General features: G+C 38.7%; 1 protein-coding gene across 3 annotated transcripts in view; it reads right to left on the minus strand.

The window, feature by feature from the left end:
- Positions 1 to 11,379: 11,379 nt before the first annotated feature.
- LOC108894296 (tetraspanin-18) overlaps positions 11,380 to 14,429 on the minus strand; it is a 35,054-nt gene continuing 32,004 nt past the window's right edge. For all 3 annotated transcript variants that reach the window (XM_018692918.2, XM_018692920.2, XM_018692917.2), the window contains exon 9: positions 11,380 to 13,332. In XM_018692918.2, the coding sequence (XP_018548434.1) occupies positions 13,285 to 13,332 (48 nt within the window). In that variant the 3' untranslated portion in view covers positions 11,380 to 13,284. The remainder of the gene's footprint in view (positions 13,333 to 14,429) is intronic.

Genomic DNA, 14,429 nt, shown 5'->3' on the forward strand with positions numbered 1-14,429 from the left:
CTTGTGGCAGTTCAGTATAAATCAATACAGGACTGTATGTGGGCAAGCTGCTTTTCTGTAAGTCACTCGTGAGTATATTAATGATTATCGCCATTCACGATGTGGAATTCACTACGATCTACTTATTGTGAGTGGCTTTTTTTATCGCAATGGGCGATAAAATCGTAGCTATATCGTCCCATCCCAAATAAAGTCACAATTATTTAGAGACAGCAATAGAGGCAGTTTCATCCACATCCATAAAACTCACCAATTCTCTCTTCTAAAATCATTAATTGAACTTCTACCGTGTTCAGTACCAAACTAACCATAGACACTCAGCTTCATTTACAGAGCCTTGATGTTTGGCCTGCAAATATCAAGGGCTTATGGGAAATTGTATTTTCCAAATTGCTGTCCTTATCTAAGCACATGAAGCAAGCCACACAACATACTGTTGAGAAAGGCTCCGTTCCAAGGCTGGATCTTTAGTTATCAGTGTAGATACAAATGTCAGTGGGATTTTCCTACTTCTGGAATAGAACCTGGAAGTTCTGGCCTCAGCTCTCCATTGTTTCAGCTCTACAATTAATCCAAAATATTTTTAAAGCAGTGTCAACTCACAGTGGTGCATTTACATTATTCTACCAGTGTGTTGATTTTTCCTCCCCAGAACCTTTGCACCAGTTTGTTTGGCTGGATCGTCAGCCAGCTCAGACTAAATATGAGGCGTCCTTGAGCGCTCTTTCCTCCCTGCTGCTGCTCTCTGCCTCATTTCACCATAGTAACAAATGAACAAGAGGGACAGTAAAGCTCTTTGCTGATTGAGCCTTATGTTTTCCTGATTTTTTTCTCAAGTAACTCCCTGCAGACATGTCAGCGATATACATATGATAGTGAAAAATGAAAACATAATGTGACAGAAGGTTTGATAACAACACAGTGTTGTTGTTGTTGCTGCTGCACGTGTTGCTTGGCTGTGACTTGACCTTGAAGCAAACAATGCTTCATTAATTCAGGCACATGTATTACTTACATGCCACTGTAAGTGTATTTGTTTTTGTGCAGTCAAGATATAGTTTCATTGCTGTTAGAGGATAAGATTTGTGATATTTTATATTATGTGCTATAGGTGCATTTTGTCACCTTTGTACTGAGCAAGGCAAGCTGCTTCGTTTGTCAGCATTTAGTGTACAGAAAAGAGCGCGGCATCAGTCTTCTCACCTAACTCTTGTCACAAAAGCGAATAAGTGTATTTCCCAAAATGTCAAACTTTCCCGTTAAGGTTAGGAAACAATCAAGGCCACAGTTAAACTAAACCAGCTACTGCTGAATCTCCATCCACACTGTTTTGATGAGTATTTCAATTTGTGTGTACAAAAACCAGAGTACAAACATTAACATTTAAAGAAAATCTTGTTGGTATATTGATAAAAACAAAATGCAATAAAGTGCCCTCAAAACACTGTATCAACTAAAAAATTAGCACCACCAACTGCTTATCTCAACCACCCAACTTCTAATATTCTACTCTGACAGTAAAAGTACTAATTATAACCTTTTATCACTAATGAAGCCCACCAAGTATAATTTGTGTCTAACTGCAGAGAGTAAACTTCTCTGGTTGTTAACCCCAATCCCAAATTCCCAGAAACAATACTGAGGACATGACCTTGGTGTCCTCAGCTACAGTTTATAGTATGGCTCTGCATGTGACTGTGGAAGATTACTGAAATCAAAACCGTCCAAGCTGGACTGTCTGACACTTGAGAGAGCAGCTAAAGTCATCGTAGAATTAAGGTCTGGAAAAGTCTGGTCATTATAATCTATATCTGAGTCCTAACCCCTTATTTTCTCAAAATAAGTGAGGAATACCCCAGTCCTTTACTAAAAACAGGTTTTATTTTTATAATTCTGTTGTAGATGTTCCTGTTTCAAGACTTAGTTCTTTAGACAAGTTCATTAGAAATAAAAACAGGTTGAAATACTGTTACTGCACAAACAGATATAGAAAATAAGACAATAATAATAAGACAATAATAATAACACAATTACAGCCAGGATTTTCTTTATTGGACTAGGGCTTTTGCAGCTACCAGTTTTTATATATATGTATAGTATGTTTGTTTTGTGATCAATACTAAATTTCATTTCTATCTTCTGAGCTACAAATCAGTTGCTGTCTTAACATGTTATGACAGAGCCGCTTCTCTCATGATCTCATGATCAACAAGAGACACTGAATCCTCTACATCTTGTAAAATATGCTGATAATGATCCTGTTCAGCGTTTTAAAACAAACACAGTGGCCCCCTCTTAATACAGTATTATGTCCTGGAACTCAGCCTTGAACATGTGAAGAGAAAACCAGCTTCTAATGGATTCTCTGTTTAAGTGTCTGTATTGTGTACAAGACTGAAGCTCTTTGGCTGCTGTGCAGGGAAGGACGTAAATAATCACAAATATTGTGACAAAGGCTGAATGATTCAGAGAGAAGAAAATGAAACGAAGACTAGAATTCAAAAAATAATTGAACCAATGAAGCTGAATGAATCAATGTTGCCCATTAGTATCACTCAGTTTTTTTTTTTTATTTATCACTGACTACTTTCACTTTAGAGTTTAATCTTCGGTTGTGTGTTGAGATATTTTTTTTTTCCTTTTGTGTCCTCCCAATTACACAGTTTATCTAATTTGTGGATTGGTTTTCTATCAGTGGAAAAGAGACTTATGGCATGACTAAATCCAAGCTTGAAATAAATATTTGGGTCCAGTAGTTGACAATATGTGAGAAGAAGAGTTGGAGGGAAATGAATGAGTTGAATGAGAATGATGAATGATTTTATTTTTCAGCATGATAACAATCCCAATGAAATCATATTTGGAGAGAAAAGAAGCAGGAGTACTATAATATGTAAACATGAAAACTCCACACAGAAAAACCCTGGATGAACTGGAATTTGAATCTGGAACCTTCTTGTTCTTGCTATGAGGCAGCAGTGCTAACCACGGCACCAAACTTAGCAGGTGAAGTTAATGAAACACGTGTAGCACTTCGCTACAGTACTTGGGTAAGTGTACTTTGAACAGACTGTGCCTTTGACAGGGGACATATTTGAAACTTCACACCATCCATACTAACTTCAGCAGCCTGACAAACTTCACATTGGGCTTCAGCTGTTGGTACATCTACAAATTACAGACTTAGCAAAAAATAGATGCTTTAATTTCAGAAACTTTTTTTGCTAATCAAATGTGACTCTGTGGCAGACAATGTTTGACTTTCCTTATTTGACCTGAAACATGCAGCCAACTGGGTCTGAGCGACTGTACATGATTTAAATAGGCTGGTCACACAGACACATTGCATATATAACATGAGGTCGCATTCACAGCCCTGGCAGGCTTCCAGGTTGTCCTCAGGAAACCTCACATCCTGCTGTTGACAAAAGACCATTTACTATGCATTCTGGGCCATGCAAACAATGTGGGTTTTGCAGACGCAGATAAAATGGAACAAACAGACTTGATCCAGAGCTCCATGAAACTGGAATGACTGGGCTTTATGGCTCTGCTGTGACAGCAGCCATAATTTTGTCACAGTGCACCATTTGTTTTGATTGGGTGTGTATGTGTTAACTGTGCCCTGGTCAGTGCTTACATTCTCACATTTCTAACACTAGTAGAGTGTTGAACCGATGCAAACACCACAAATATACGCTGCTGTTTGTGCAATGACTTTGTCACCATGTTGTTTAACTCAGTTTCCCTGCTTTCAGTCTTTATGCTAAGCTAGGCTAATTGCCTCCTGGCTCAAGCTCCACAGTTAATGCACAGACGCGAGTGTCCTTATGTAATTTGTTAATATCTGTTGTACCCGATAATCACTGTTGTTACATTTGGTCTTTATTTCACAGACCTTTTTCACAGCAGTCATTTTGACCTGTCACCATCAGCAAAGGCACAGGCATGAATGTTCAAAATGATGGTGGTTGAATTCATTGGATTTGTTGACGTTAGGTGCTTCAGTTTAAGGATCCTGGTATTGTTCATGCTGACTCACTGTCACGACTTACTGAGACCATTGTTGATGTTGTTAATAAAATCTTTGCTTTTCCTGCTGTGACAAGTAAAATGGCTGTTGTGAAAAAGGTCTCTGACAGCATCACCCTCAGTCTCACTGCCTCAGGTTCACAGCAGCTGTTTGCTACAGTAGGTTGTGATAATATTGCCATCAAGTGGAAAATGTCTGTAGTACAACCCATAGAGTCTGCTCTTAAAGAGATCATAAACACATATAATCTAGAAAATATGCAAGATATCAAGATATAATATCAAGAGATGCAAAGCAAACATATTTAAATCTTAGTCTCATTTGACCGAGGAGTGCAGCCACAAAAAAGCAAATACTGCACATATGTGTAATGTTGTCAAAATAGTAAAATACATGAAGTGTATATGAAATTTTGGCAACTTAAAGTGGAATTTAGGGGTTAAGGTTCAGTTTTTAGGTGCATACTAGATCTTAAGACAGAACACAGTACACAATCTACATAAAATGTACTGAAAAGAAGATAATTTAATTTGACGAATATTATTCATACTAAATTTATAGGGCCTTGCTGTGAAACTTATATAACATACATTTGTATAGAAAATGTTAATTTATCTCCTTTTGAGGTGCCAAAATTAAAGTAAAACTCAAACAAAATTAGAGACAGAGAGGATCTGAATACCCCTGTAATTTGAATTATTAGTTATACTGTTTTTATTTGCAATTACATGGTCAAAGTGACACATGATCGTACAATGTACTGGACAGATAAGTGCTCCAAGGGGGTGTGTGTGTGTGTGTGTGTGTGTCACGTGTCACTAGACGTCTGCTGTGCATATCAGACCACAAGAAGCTTGGTTATGTTGCTTTAAGCCTCCTGCAGTCTTTCTAGGAATCATTCCTTCAGCTATTCCTAGAACTGTCACTGGTGTCAGCACAGCGAGAGCAGTTAGTGCATGGACCCAGATGAGTCAGAAAATTACTAAATAAGAAGTGTAATATACAAACATGGTCAACAGATACACAGACTTTGGTGTAAATATGTTCTAGTTCAAACTGTGATGAAAAGTTTGTATTTTATATAAAAAACCTGGAAGAAAAGATGTAATTTAATGGACTTATATAAACTGTGCAGACATATAAAGGCTTCAGTGCTCTCGTTTAATTAAGAAATGATTAATTTTCCAGGCTTTGAGTTGAATAAAAGTTCACTGAGGCCACTCTGGCCCAGCTCTTGATGTTGGCTTGTGTACAGGAATTACACAACACACACACACACACACACACACCCCTAAACATGCTTACATACACACAGACTGTCCAATAGGAAGAGTTGCTCTGAATTCCCCTGATCTTTCTAAACAGCAACACAGCACAAACAATAATGTACTTCTCATGTGCAGGCATGTGAGAGGCAGCATCTGTACAGTGTATCACCCCCTGGAAAAATCATGAGCACACTGCAAACACACACACACACACACCATGCAACAGAGTCATATAACCAACACAACATCCCAGTCCATAGCAGGTTTTATTTAGAGCTCTGTGCTTCAGGTGTAGCTTCTGTGTGGATTTACATTTTTTTTTTCAAGCTTAACTGAAGTGTTTCTGTTTCTGTAGCTGCGTCAAACATTCACTGATAAATACTGTATTTCTCTCTACTGTTCATCTCCTACATGCAAACAAAAAATGCCAAAGTGGGGAGAAGACTGAGCATCCAGGTGTGACCTGAAAGACAAAAGCACAGGGTAATGTCTGTCTTTGTGTTATATTCAGTTTATGTACATTAAAGCATTTTTTTCACTAAGAAATTCCAGAGAGAAGAAAGAACGAACAACCTGGAAACAACATGGCTGGGAAATCACTGATTGTTAGAGGATAAGTCTGACAACATTCTATATTTTTCTTAAGGTCAACAAATCTCATGAAGAGACCAAGACCAACTATGAATATTTCCTACTAAACATGAATCACAAGATGTATCCTATTGCTCTGAATCATAGAGCTCCATTGTGTTCCAAAAACTGTTAAAAACATGTCACTGTTGCCCTGGGTGACATGTTCCTTCATCACCATGAACACACACACACACTGTAGTTTACTGGGACTCAGTCCCATGGATACCATTCTTCTGCCCCATTTACTCACTACAGCACCAAACATGGATTAATCCACAACTGAAAATAGTCCCCAACAACGTACCTGACTGTTGCCCTCTGCTCTTTGGTGCTGAAGTAACAGACTCTAAAAAAACAAATACATCCTGTTAGCTCACAGCGTCACATGCTCTTTACTCGACGTGAGTGTCCCTGCCCACACCTGTCAGACTCACCTGGCATCCTGGCCAGCTCAATGTTATAGTCAGAAAACTCATGTCGCTTGCCAACAGAACAAACATGAGCCCCAAAATCCTCCATCTTGACCTGCTGGATGGTCAGTGTGATGCTGCCGGGGCTGTAGATGATGGTGTATCCTGCAGTGCAGTTCTGGAAAGCCTTGTGTTTGATGTAGTGACACAGCAGCTCGTTGTGTGGGCTCCTCCACTGCACAGACAGCTGGGAGATGTGAGTGTCGTCCTCATAGTGGTACGAACACGGCAAAGTGACCCGCTCACCAGGCTGACAGAGCACTTTCACAACGCTGCCTGGAGAGAGAATAGGTGACAGATAGTTAGAGCAGCACTAAACCTATATTTTTGTATTAAATATGAATCAAGAGACTATGTGGCGTTAGGAGTTATTCGCAACGACAACCTCAGAGCTCTGCAGGTCTTTTTTAGCCTCTTTTCGCTCCTAATTTTGGCCTATTTACGGTTTTGCTTTGGTCTTAGTTCTTTAAAAAAGCTGCCATACACTCCCTGCTCAGCAGTAAACAGCAGGACAGGACAGACACACCTGGTTTATAGAGCCTTTAGCATTTAGCAGCTACAGAGCCAGATATTTCTCTCAGGAGACCAAAAATTGAATTAAAAAGGGGAATCAATATTGTATTTATATTCATCAGACATGACCCCAAATGTATGATAATGTTGCTCCACAACTGCTGGATGTGTAAAAATGCAAATGTCTGCTATGAAATAAATCCTATTCTAAATCCTACTGGTTGATTTATTACCACCTTAAAAAGTCGATAAGGCGAACTTCATCCACCTCAAGTTGTAGAATAGACAATGTAAGTCCAGTCTCCTCAGCTCTACACTCCTGAGAAAAATATGTGTTTCTTCAGCTGCTAAATGCTCCACTGTGTTCACTGGCTGGTCCATAACTGTGTCTGTGTGCTGCTGAGCAGGTGGTGGACAGTGGTCAGAGCTTTTCAATGATAACAGCTGCCTGTCACAAAACCAAGACAATGAGCTGATGAACACAAATACTCTGTACAGAGTCATCTGATAACTCTCTGTGGATTCATTACATTACATATGTAATTTGATCCTCTGATGTAAAATCAAAGTTGGTGGTACTGCTGACCAAAGATTTTTAGACTGGTTGCTGTTGTTTTCCATTCATTTCGGTGACCTGCTGTGACCACAAACTTGTAGAGACTCAGGATTTGCTTCAGAGAGGAACATCAGGTGAACACTTTGCCACCTTTGTTTATTGAGTTATTTATAATTTTATGTTTGGTTATCATTGAAATGGCAATGCAGTTGCACGTAATTCTCCCTGGTGATGAAGGACAGTCTGGCTGCCAAAACAGCAACTTTTCAAAACAAGAAACTTTCTAAATCCTTCTCATGACGTCTGAGTTTTTTTTATTTGGTCGTCTACATCAGATTTTCAAATATCACAGCTCTGTATTTCAGTGTTTAGGAGCAGATGTGTCTCTCAATGTGTCTGAATTAACCACATCAAAGAGATTTATTTAAACCATCACTGCTCACAGCTGCGTGACCACGTGATTTTATTATGACTGATGAAAAGCAAAAGGTGTCAGAATCTTCACTTTGATTGTAATTTATTCTCTTAAGCATGATTCAGGCTTCTGCAAGTTGATTTTCAGGCTGTGCTGACACGTACAGAAAATAGTGGCTGCCTTGAGAGCAGAGAATCAATATTAAAACCTGCAATAAGCTAAGTAAAAAAAAAATCAATCCAAGTTCTTTCGAATACAAAGATGCATTAGGCATTAAACCCTGTAAAGTGATATGTTTTTGAAGAACTATTTCCTGGAGAACCCCTGTGTGCTGGACGATGTTGCTCGGTGTTTTTCTAAAATGATGAAATGGAGCTAATGGTTTGTTGTGAAAGATCACATCTGTCTGGAAATCATTCCTTTCTGACTAATTATGAGTGTAATTTTGACAATAATCGCATTTATGTCTCTACATGTTAAATTACAACATACTGAGGTGGTGTCTGTTGTAAAGCTCACCTTCTCCAACCAGATGTGACAGAATCAGTCCAAGGTACAGTGCAGCCGTCCCAGTGTGTTCAAGAGGTGTTCTCCACATTTGGTGACAAATTAATCCAACAGGTTCAAATACTTATATTAATATTATTTGGAAAACATAAAGATTCTGGAGCACAAAGTTCTGAAACAACGCCGGCCTCGTATCACTTTTGTTTTCACAGTGATATCAGTTTACAAGCCTCAACATGAGTGTTACTGTACTGAATCTGTGGTTACCAGGCATCAGAGGAAACTCCATGTCATGTGATCCCTCTGAATCAAGAGAGATAAATCTTATTGTTTGTATTTTGGGTCTTGCTCATGCCCAGGACAAGATAATATCCAAAGGCCCATACCAGCAACAACACACAAGAGCCCCTATGACATACACATAATGTAAATAGTGTGGTATAATGCCAGTGTGCTGGACTGGCCCATCTGTCCAGAGTGTACCCCGCCTCTCACCCAATGTCAGCTGGGATAGGCTCTGGCCCCACCATGACCCTTGATGGATAAGCAGCATAGATAATGAATGAATAAATGCTAATGTGCTCAAAATATCAACAGTATTAAAGGTTATGTGATGTGATATGCCGCATTTTGCATTTCAATATATAAAAAAGGTACCAAACAGGTCAGCATAATAACTCTGATCACCTGGTTTCAAATTCCTTTAAAGCAGAGTCATGACCAAATAATCCAGGTTCAGCTCCTCAAATTAAATAATACCAGTGCAGATCTCTCCTGTACACAACTTTCTCACATGTGTAAAACACACTATCTCATTATATCATCACCAGATTCAGCAACAACAACTAAAAAGCAAATAAAGCTAAACTTACACAGCAAGGAGGGAGGCATCATTTGCCATTCCTCAGTAATTCATTTATTTTTGAACACTTAGCTGCTGGTTGGTCAACATTTTGCCATCCTTGCCAAAGTATATGAATCATATGATATGGACGCGCTGGCGTGACAGACCAAACTATTATTTGCATTAGAGGGGGGAGTAAAACAATTTTCAACCACAGTGGACCACAGTAGGGGACAAAGGAGATACTGCTGTCCCACAGTTCCTTGTGGCAGCACCATTTAAAGTATTGCATCATATAGTAAAATAAAATGGGCTGAGTAGGGGGTTATGGGTAAATGAAATTTTACAGAAACATGATGTTGTGAACAACTGCCAACACTTGGGGACTGCTGCTTAAAATATTAACAAATTCACATTCAATGTTTTTAACAGGGCTGCCACCTAAAAGTCAATGATTCCACACACATCTTCAGCAATGTTATCAGGAATCACTCCATGAACTTCCATTGTTATACAGATGACACCCAACTATACTTGTCAGTGAAGCCTTATTAAGACTTGGATGACCAGGAATTTTCTGCTGCTAAACTCAGACAAAATGTTATTGTACTTGGCCCTGAACAACTCAGAAACACATACAGTAAAGGTTGGTTACACATTATCCTGGCCTCCAGCCCCATCATAAGGAATCTCTAAGTTATCTGTGATACAAAACAAACTTCTAGGACAGCCTTCTTCCATCTGTCTAATATTGCCAAAATCAGGCACTTACTGTCTCAAAAGGATGCAGAAAAACTAGTCCATGCACTTGTTACTTCTGGTCTAGACTACTGCAATTCATTATTGTCTGGTTCAAACAAGTCTCTAAAGACTCTCCAGTTGGTCCACAATGCTGCAGTACAATTACTGCGAGGAACTAGAAAAAGAGATCATATTTTGCCTGTGTCAGCTTCTCTACATTGGCAGAATAGAATTTAAAATCCTCCTCCTCACCTACAAAGCCCTCGATGGTCAGGCACCATCCTACCTTAAAGAGCTTATACTTCCCTGTTATCCCACTAGAACCTTGTTCTCCCAGAGTGCTGGTTTACTGGTGGTTCCTAGAGTTTCTATGAATGGGAGACAGAGCCCTCAACTGTCAGGCTCCTCTACTGTGGATCCTTCTTCCAGTTTGGGTCCAGGAGGCAGAAACACCCTCTGCATTTTAAGAGTAAGCCTAGGCCCTCACTGGTGTCCTACCTGAATTAACTCACCTCTTAATGCCGTCATTGTGATGTCACTGCTATAGAAACCATCAACAATATACAGAAACGCAGTGTAAGAGAACTTGGCATCAAAACCCAATTAACACAGTTCAACAGGTCTCCATACACACACACCTCATCTCCAGCAGGAGCATCAATATTAACTAATAAAACGACAAAGACGAAACAATAAAGATATAGGCAAATGCATTTTACTCACCGAAACTGTTGATTATTTGTAGACAAATGAAAAAACTGCCTCTGTCGAGCGGACATTCTCAGCCTTAAAGTGAATTAATACTTTATGAGAAGTACGACGGGGCAGACTCGACTTTCAGCATTAGCCTCCATGACAATAGAAAAGGACTTATTGTTGGAACTGAGACGCACAGACAACCTCTTCAACAGGTACATTGAACTCTTCCTCGCCGTCCAGCCATTGTGGGTTGAAAAAAACAGCTATTAAATCAGTGCTAACATGTTTTAGCTTGCGCTACTAGCCACAGATGCGGTTTGCTAGTTCTGAGCAGTCGCTCTCTGATCATCCAATGAAATGGCAAGAAAATGCTGACGTCACGGTAGACCTGCTAGATGGCCCTCGTCTCGCCATCTCGAAATCTGATTGGTTAAAAGATCCGCGAGGGAACAGTTTCATCGCCATTTATTTTTAATTTCAGTGTTTTGCTCTGTTTATATGACAGAAGACATATTTATCAAACACAAAATTAGTTTGAGTTTTTTCATGATAATCTGAAAATAAAAAAATAACTACATGGTCAAACTGCTCACAATTAATTTGAAACAAACTAAACATGTTGAAAAACACTAAGATCAAGTTTTTGTTCTATGTGTGTGATTTAACGTTTCCACATAAATAAAACGTTACAACACTCAGGTCACAGCAATCAGTTTAATCAGTGCCATGTATACAAATCAACAGCAGTTTTCAAACACACATAAAAATGTTATTTTAACTAAACTTCCATTTTTATAACCACTGACGAAATTTACATTATCACACTGTGCACAAAGAGAAAAGTCCTACACAGGATTATTTACATAAACACACACATACACGCACTCTCACACACTCACACATATTCAGTTTCATTGTGTGAAGATGCTTGAATTTACAGGTGCTCCAAGACAAACTTAAATACCATTTTAATTAATACTTTACACAGAGCTCTACATGAATGTACAAAGTCTTGTAAACATAAAATACAACTTTTAAAAATCCTAAAGACTCTGCATCGTGTTTAAAGATTTATGACTTATTTTGAAGACAATCAGCTTCAAGCAAGAACAGATTCTTTCTTACATGGCCAAGATTGAATGATCTGACTCAAGTCGTCACATTCACCAACTTTCTTGTAACTAGGATTTTCTCTCAGGTAAGAACTACATTCACAAGTGGTCACGAGAAATCACTATTTGAAGAACCACAGTCCTTTATTCTGAAAGAATGAACTTAATGAATTTAAATATGTTACAACTATTCCCTCTCAACATTCCTGATATATATATATATATATATATATATATATATAGTACTTCCAGAATAATGTAATAATTTAGATAATAGATATAAGTCAAAAAAGTTGTATCATTCATAGAAATAGATGCTCTAAGAAGATATTTTGAGATTTTAATACTTGGTCATAAAAAAGTGAGAGACTCCTTCTGTCAGCTTATGTGTCAAATGAGTCAGATGAAATTACAGGTTTAACCAATAATCACATAGTAAAAGTTTAACATCATCCATCTCCATGTCGATCACGTCTCCTTTCTGATTCCCATTTTAGTCACCAACTGTGTTACTGTGTAACAAGATGACTGCTCAGCATCAAGCTAACATGTTAAACTATTCTCTGTTTATCTGTTGTTCATAATGTATTAATCATTTCTAATAAAGATACTGCTGAATTTGTTCTGTTTGTGTCTGTTTATTTCCCACAGCAAAACTTGAAGCTCTCTGCTGTAAAAGTCTTCATTTTAGTCAATATCTGGGAAAGAAACTTGCCCACTATACTGCAGAGCTGATGTCCTCAACAATTAATTTATTAAATCTATCAATCATGCTTCTATACCTGGACAGGTGGCTGAAATGAGCACCCAATAAGCTTGTGCAGCTAAAAGAGTTGGAACATGAGCAAACCTCTTAGGAAAACAGGTTTATGATAAGAAGATGAAAATGTTCTTGCATGAGGCCCATTGTCCTGAGATCTGGTTTCCACTGTTGACTAGCTGATCCTGACAGTTTTTACTGTTCTGAGGCTCACTGCAGTATAAAGTGTGCTGCCTGTCCACAGGTACCTGAACTAGTGCAGAAATGTGCAGGCTTTCCATGACCCTGAAAATCAATCATCACAGTGAAATTGAGGATATAAACCAGGTTCTAAGTTGTGCGTGGTGTGTTTCCAGCTCTAGGACAGTTTCCAGGACACAGATTAGTCCTGGACTGTAGTGTCTTCTGTATTTATAAGACCATCTATAATTCAGTTTTCCCCTCTTGTGGAACCTTGACTCACCGGTGTTAACATTTTACTTTAGCGTAAACACTGCAGTCATTGCTGAACCTCAGCCTCAGGTCACGGATTACTTCCTGTGTGTGTCTATTGTGCCCAAAGCGGTACCTCAAATGCCCTGCTGCTGCTGTGAAGTACAAAATGATGCCACAAAACCAATGAGACACATAATCTATCACTGTACAAATACATTCCATATTTTACAGTTTTGTTTTCCCTCCTGCTTGTGCCCGTTCGACGGCTGATGATGACCCTGGCCGTGCACGCAGGAGTTTACTGGATGCCTCTGAATAAACACATGGCAAACACCATGGCGAAGAGCTGGAGAGAGAAGGAGACACACAGGGATCAGGAAGAGTTAAAGCTGAGAAGAGAAGCACAAACTCTTCATCACTTCATTTGTCTGAAAATGTTGGCAGACACGAATGGTGGCGGCACAAGAAATGGAGTCAGGCTTTTAATCAAGTACAATAACTTTAGCAACATTTTATATTAAGATTACAGTCAAAGAACATACATGAAACTGGGTGGCAGGATAATTGGGGAACCGATGTGCAGCATTACTTTTATGACAAACCAGTACACTATAATTTATCTCTATGGTTTGAATATATGTTCTTATCTTCTACTAAAGGAGGCATCCTTCATCCCACCAGCATTCAGCTGCTTAACAAGCTCTGATTACATGGTCTGGTCTGAATATGAATCTGAATTTTAGTGCCGCTCGCACTTGATGTCCTTTATAAATCTACTTAATGATGCTTTTTAAGATGCTTTTACATTCTGATGTTGTATGTCATATTTTATTCTTATATTTCATGTTATATACTGTCATATAATCACTGAAGTTTTTATATTTTTTATGCTCTCTGTCCTCGAGGAGCAATAAAGGTTTAATTCATTCATTCATTCAGTGTGCATTTGTTGGGGACTGTTTTCAGCAGCAGATTAATCCACATTTGTTGTTCCAGTGTGTATCTGGGGGCAGCAAGGCGCTGTGTGTGTTTTTGTTAAGATATATTCATTGTTGGTTTGTGTCTTTGAATTTCATCAGGTTTATCTTTCAATCTGCACTGACAAGAGAACAACAGGTTGGCAGCCAGAAATCAATCAGACTCTGAAGAAATAATCAGACTCAAATAAATACTATCACTCATCTCAGCATTTCAGTTTAACTGCCTACAGACATACAGAGTGTCAGACTCCTCAGCGACTGAGTAAAGCTATAACTAACTCAACGCTGTTGTTCACTGAAAGAAATTCATTAGAGGACTCTGTTGTAGAAACGTGGCCTATGCTGTTATCTGTGCTGTCATCGCTTATCTTTATGTATAATGCTGTTGTGTGTTCTGTCCTGAATCCCTCTTTTGTAAAAAGGAAGCAGCAAAATAAATTATTAAGTATTTTGATACAAAGTG

Source organism: Lates calcarifer, linkage group LG2, assembly GCF_001640805.2.
Source record: "Lates calcarifer isolate ASB-BC8 linkage group LG2, TLL_Latcal_v3, whole genome shotgun sequence".
Taxonomy (NCBI): domain Eukaryota; kingdom Metazoa; phylum Chordata; class Actinopteri; family Centropomidae; genus Lates; species Lates calcarifer.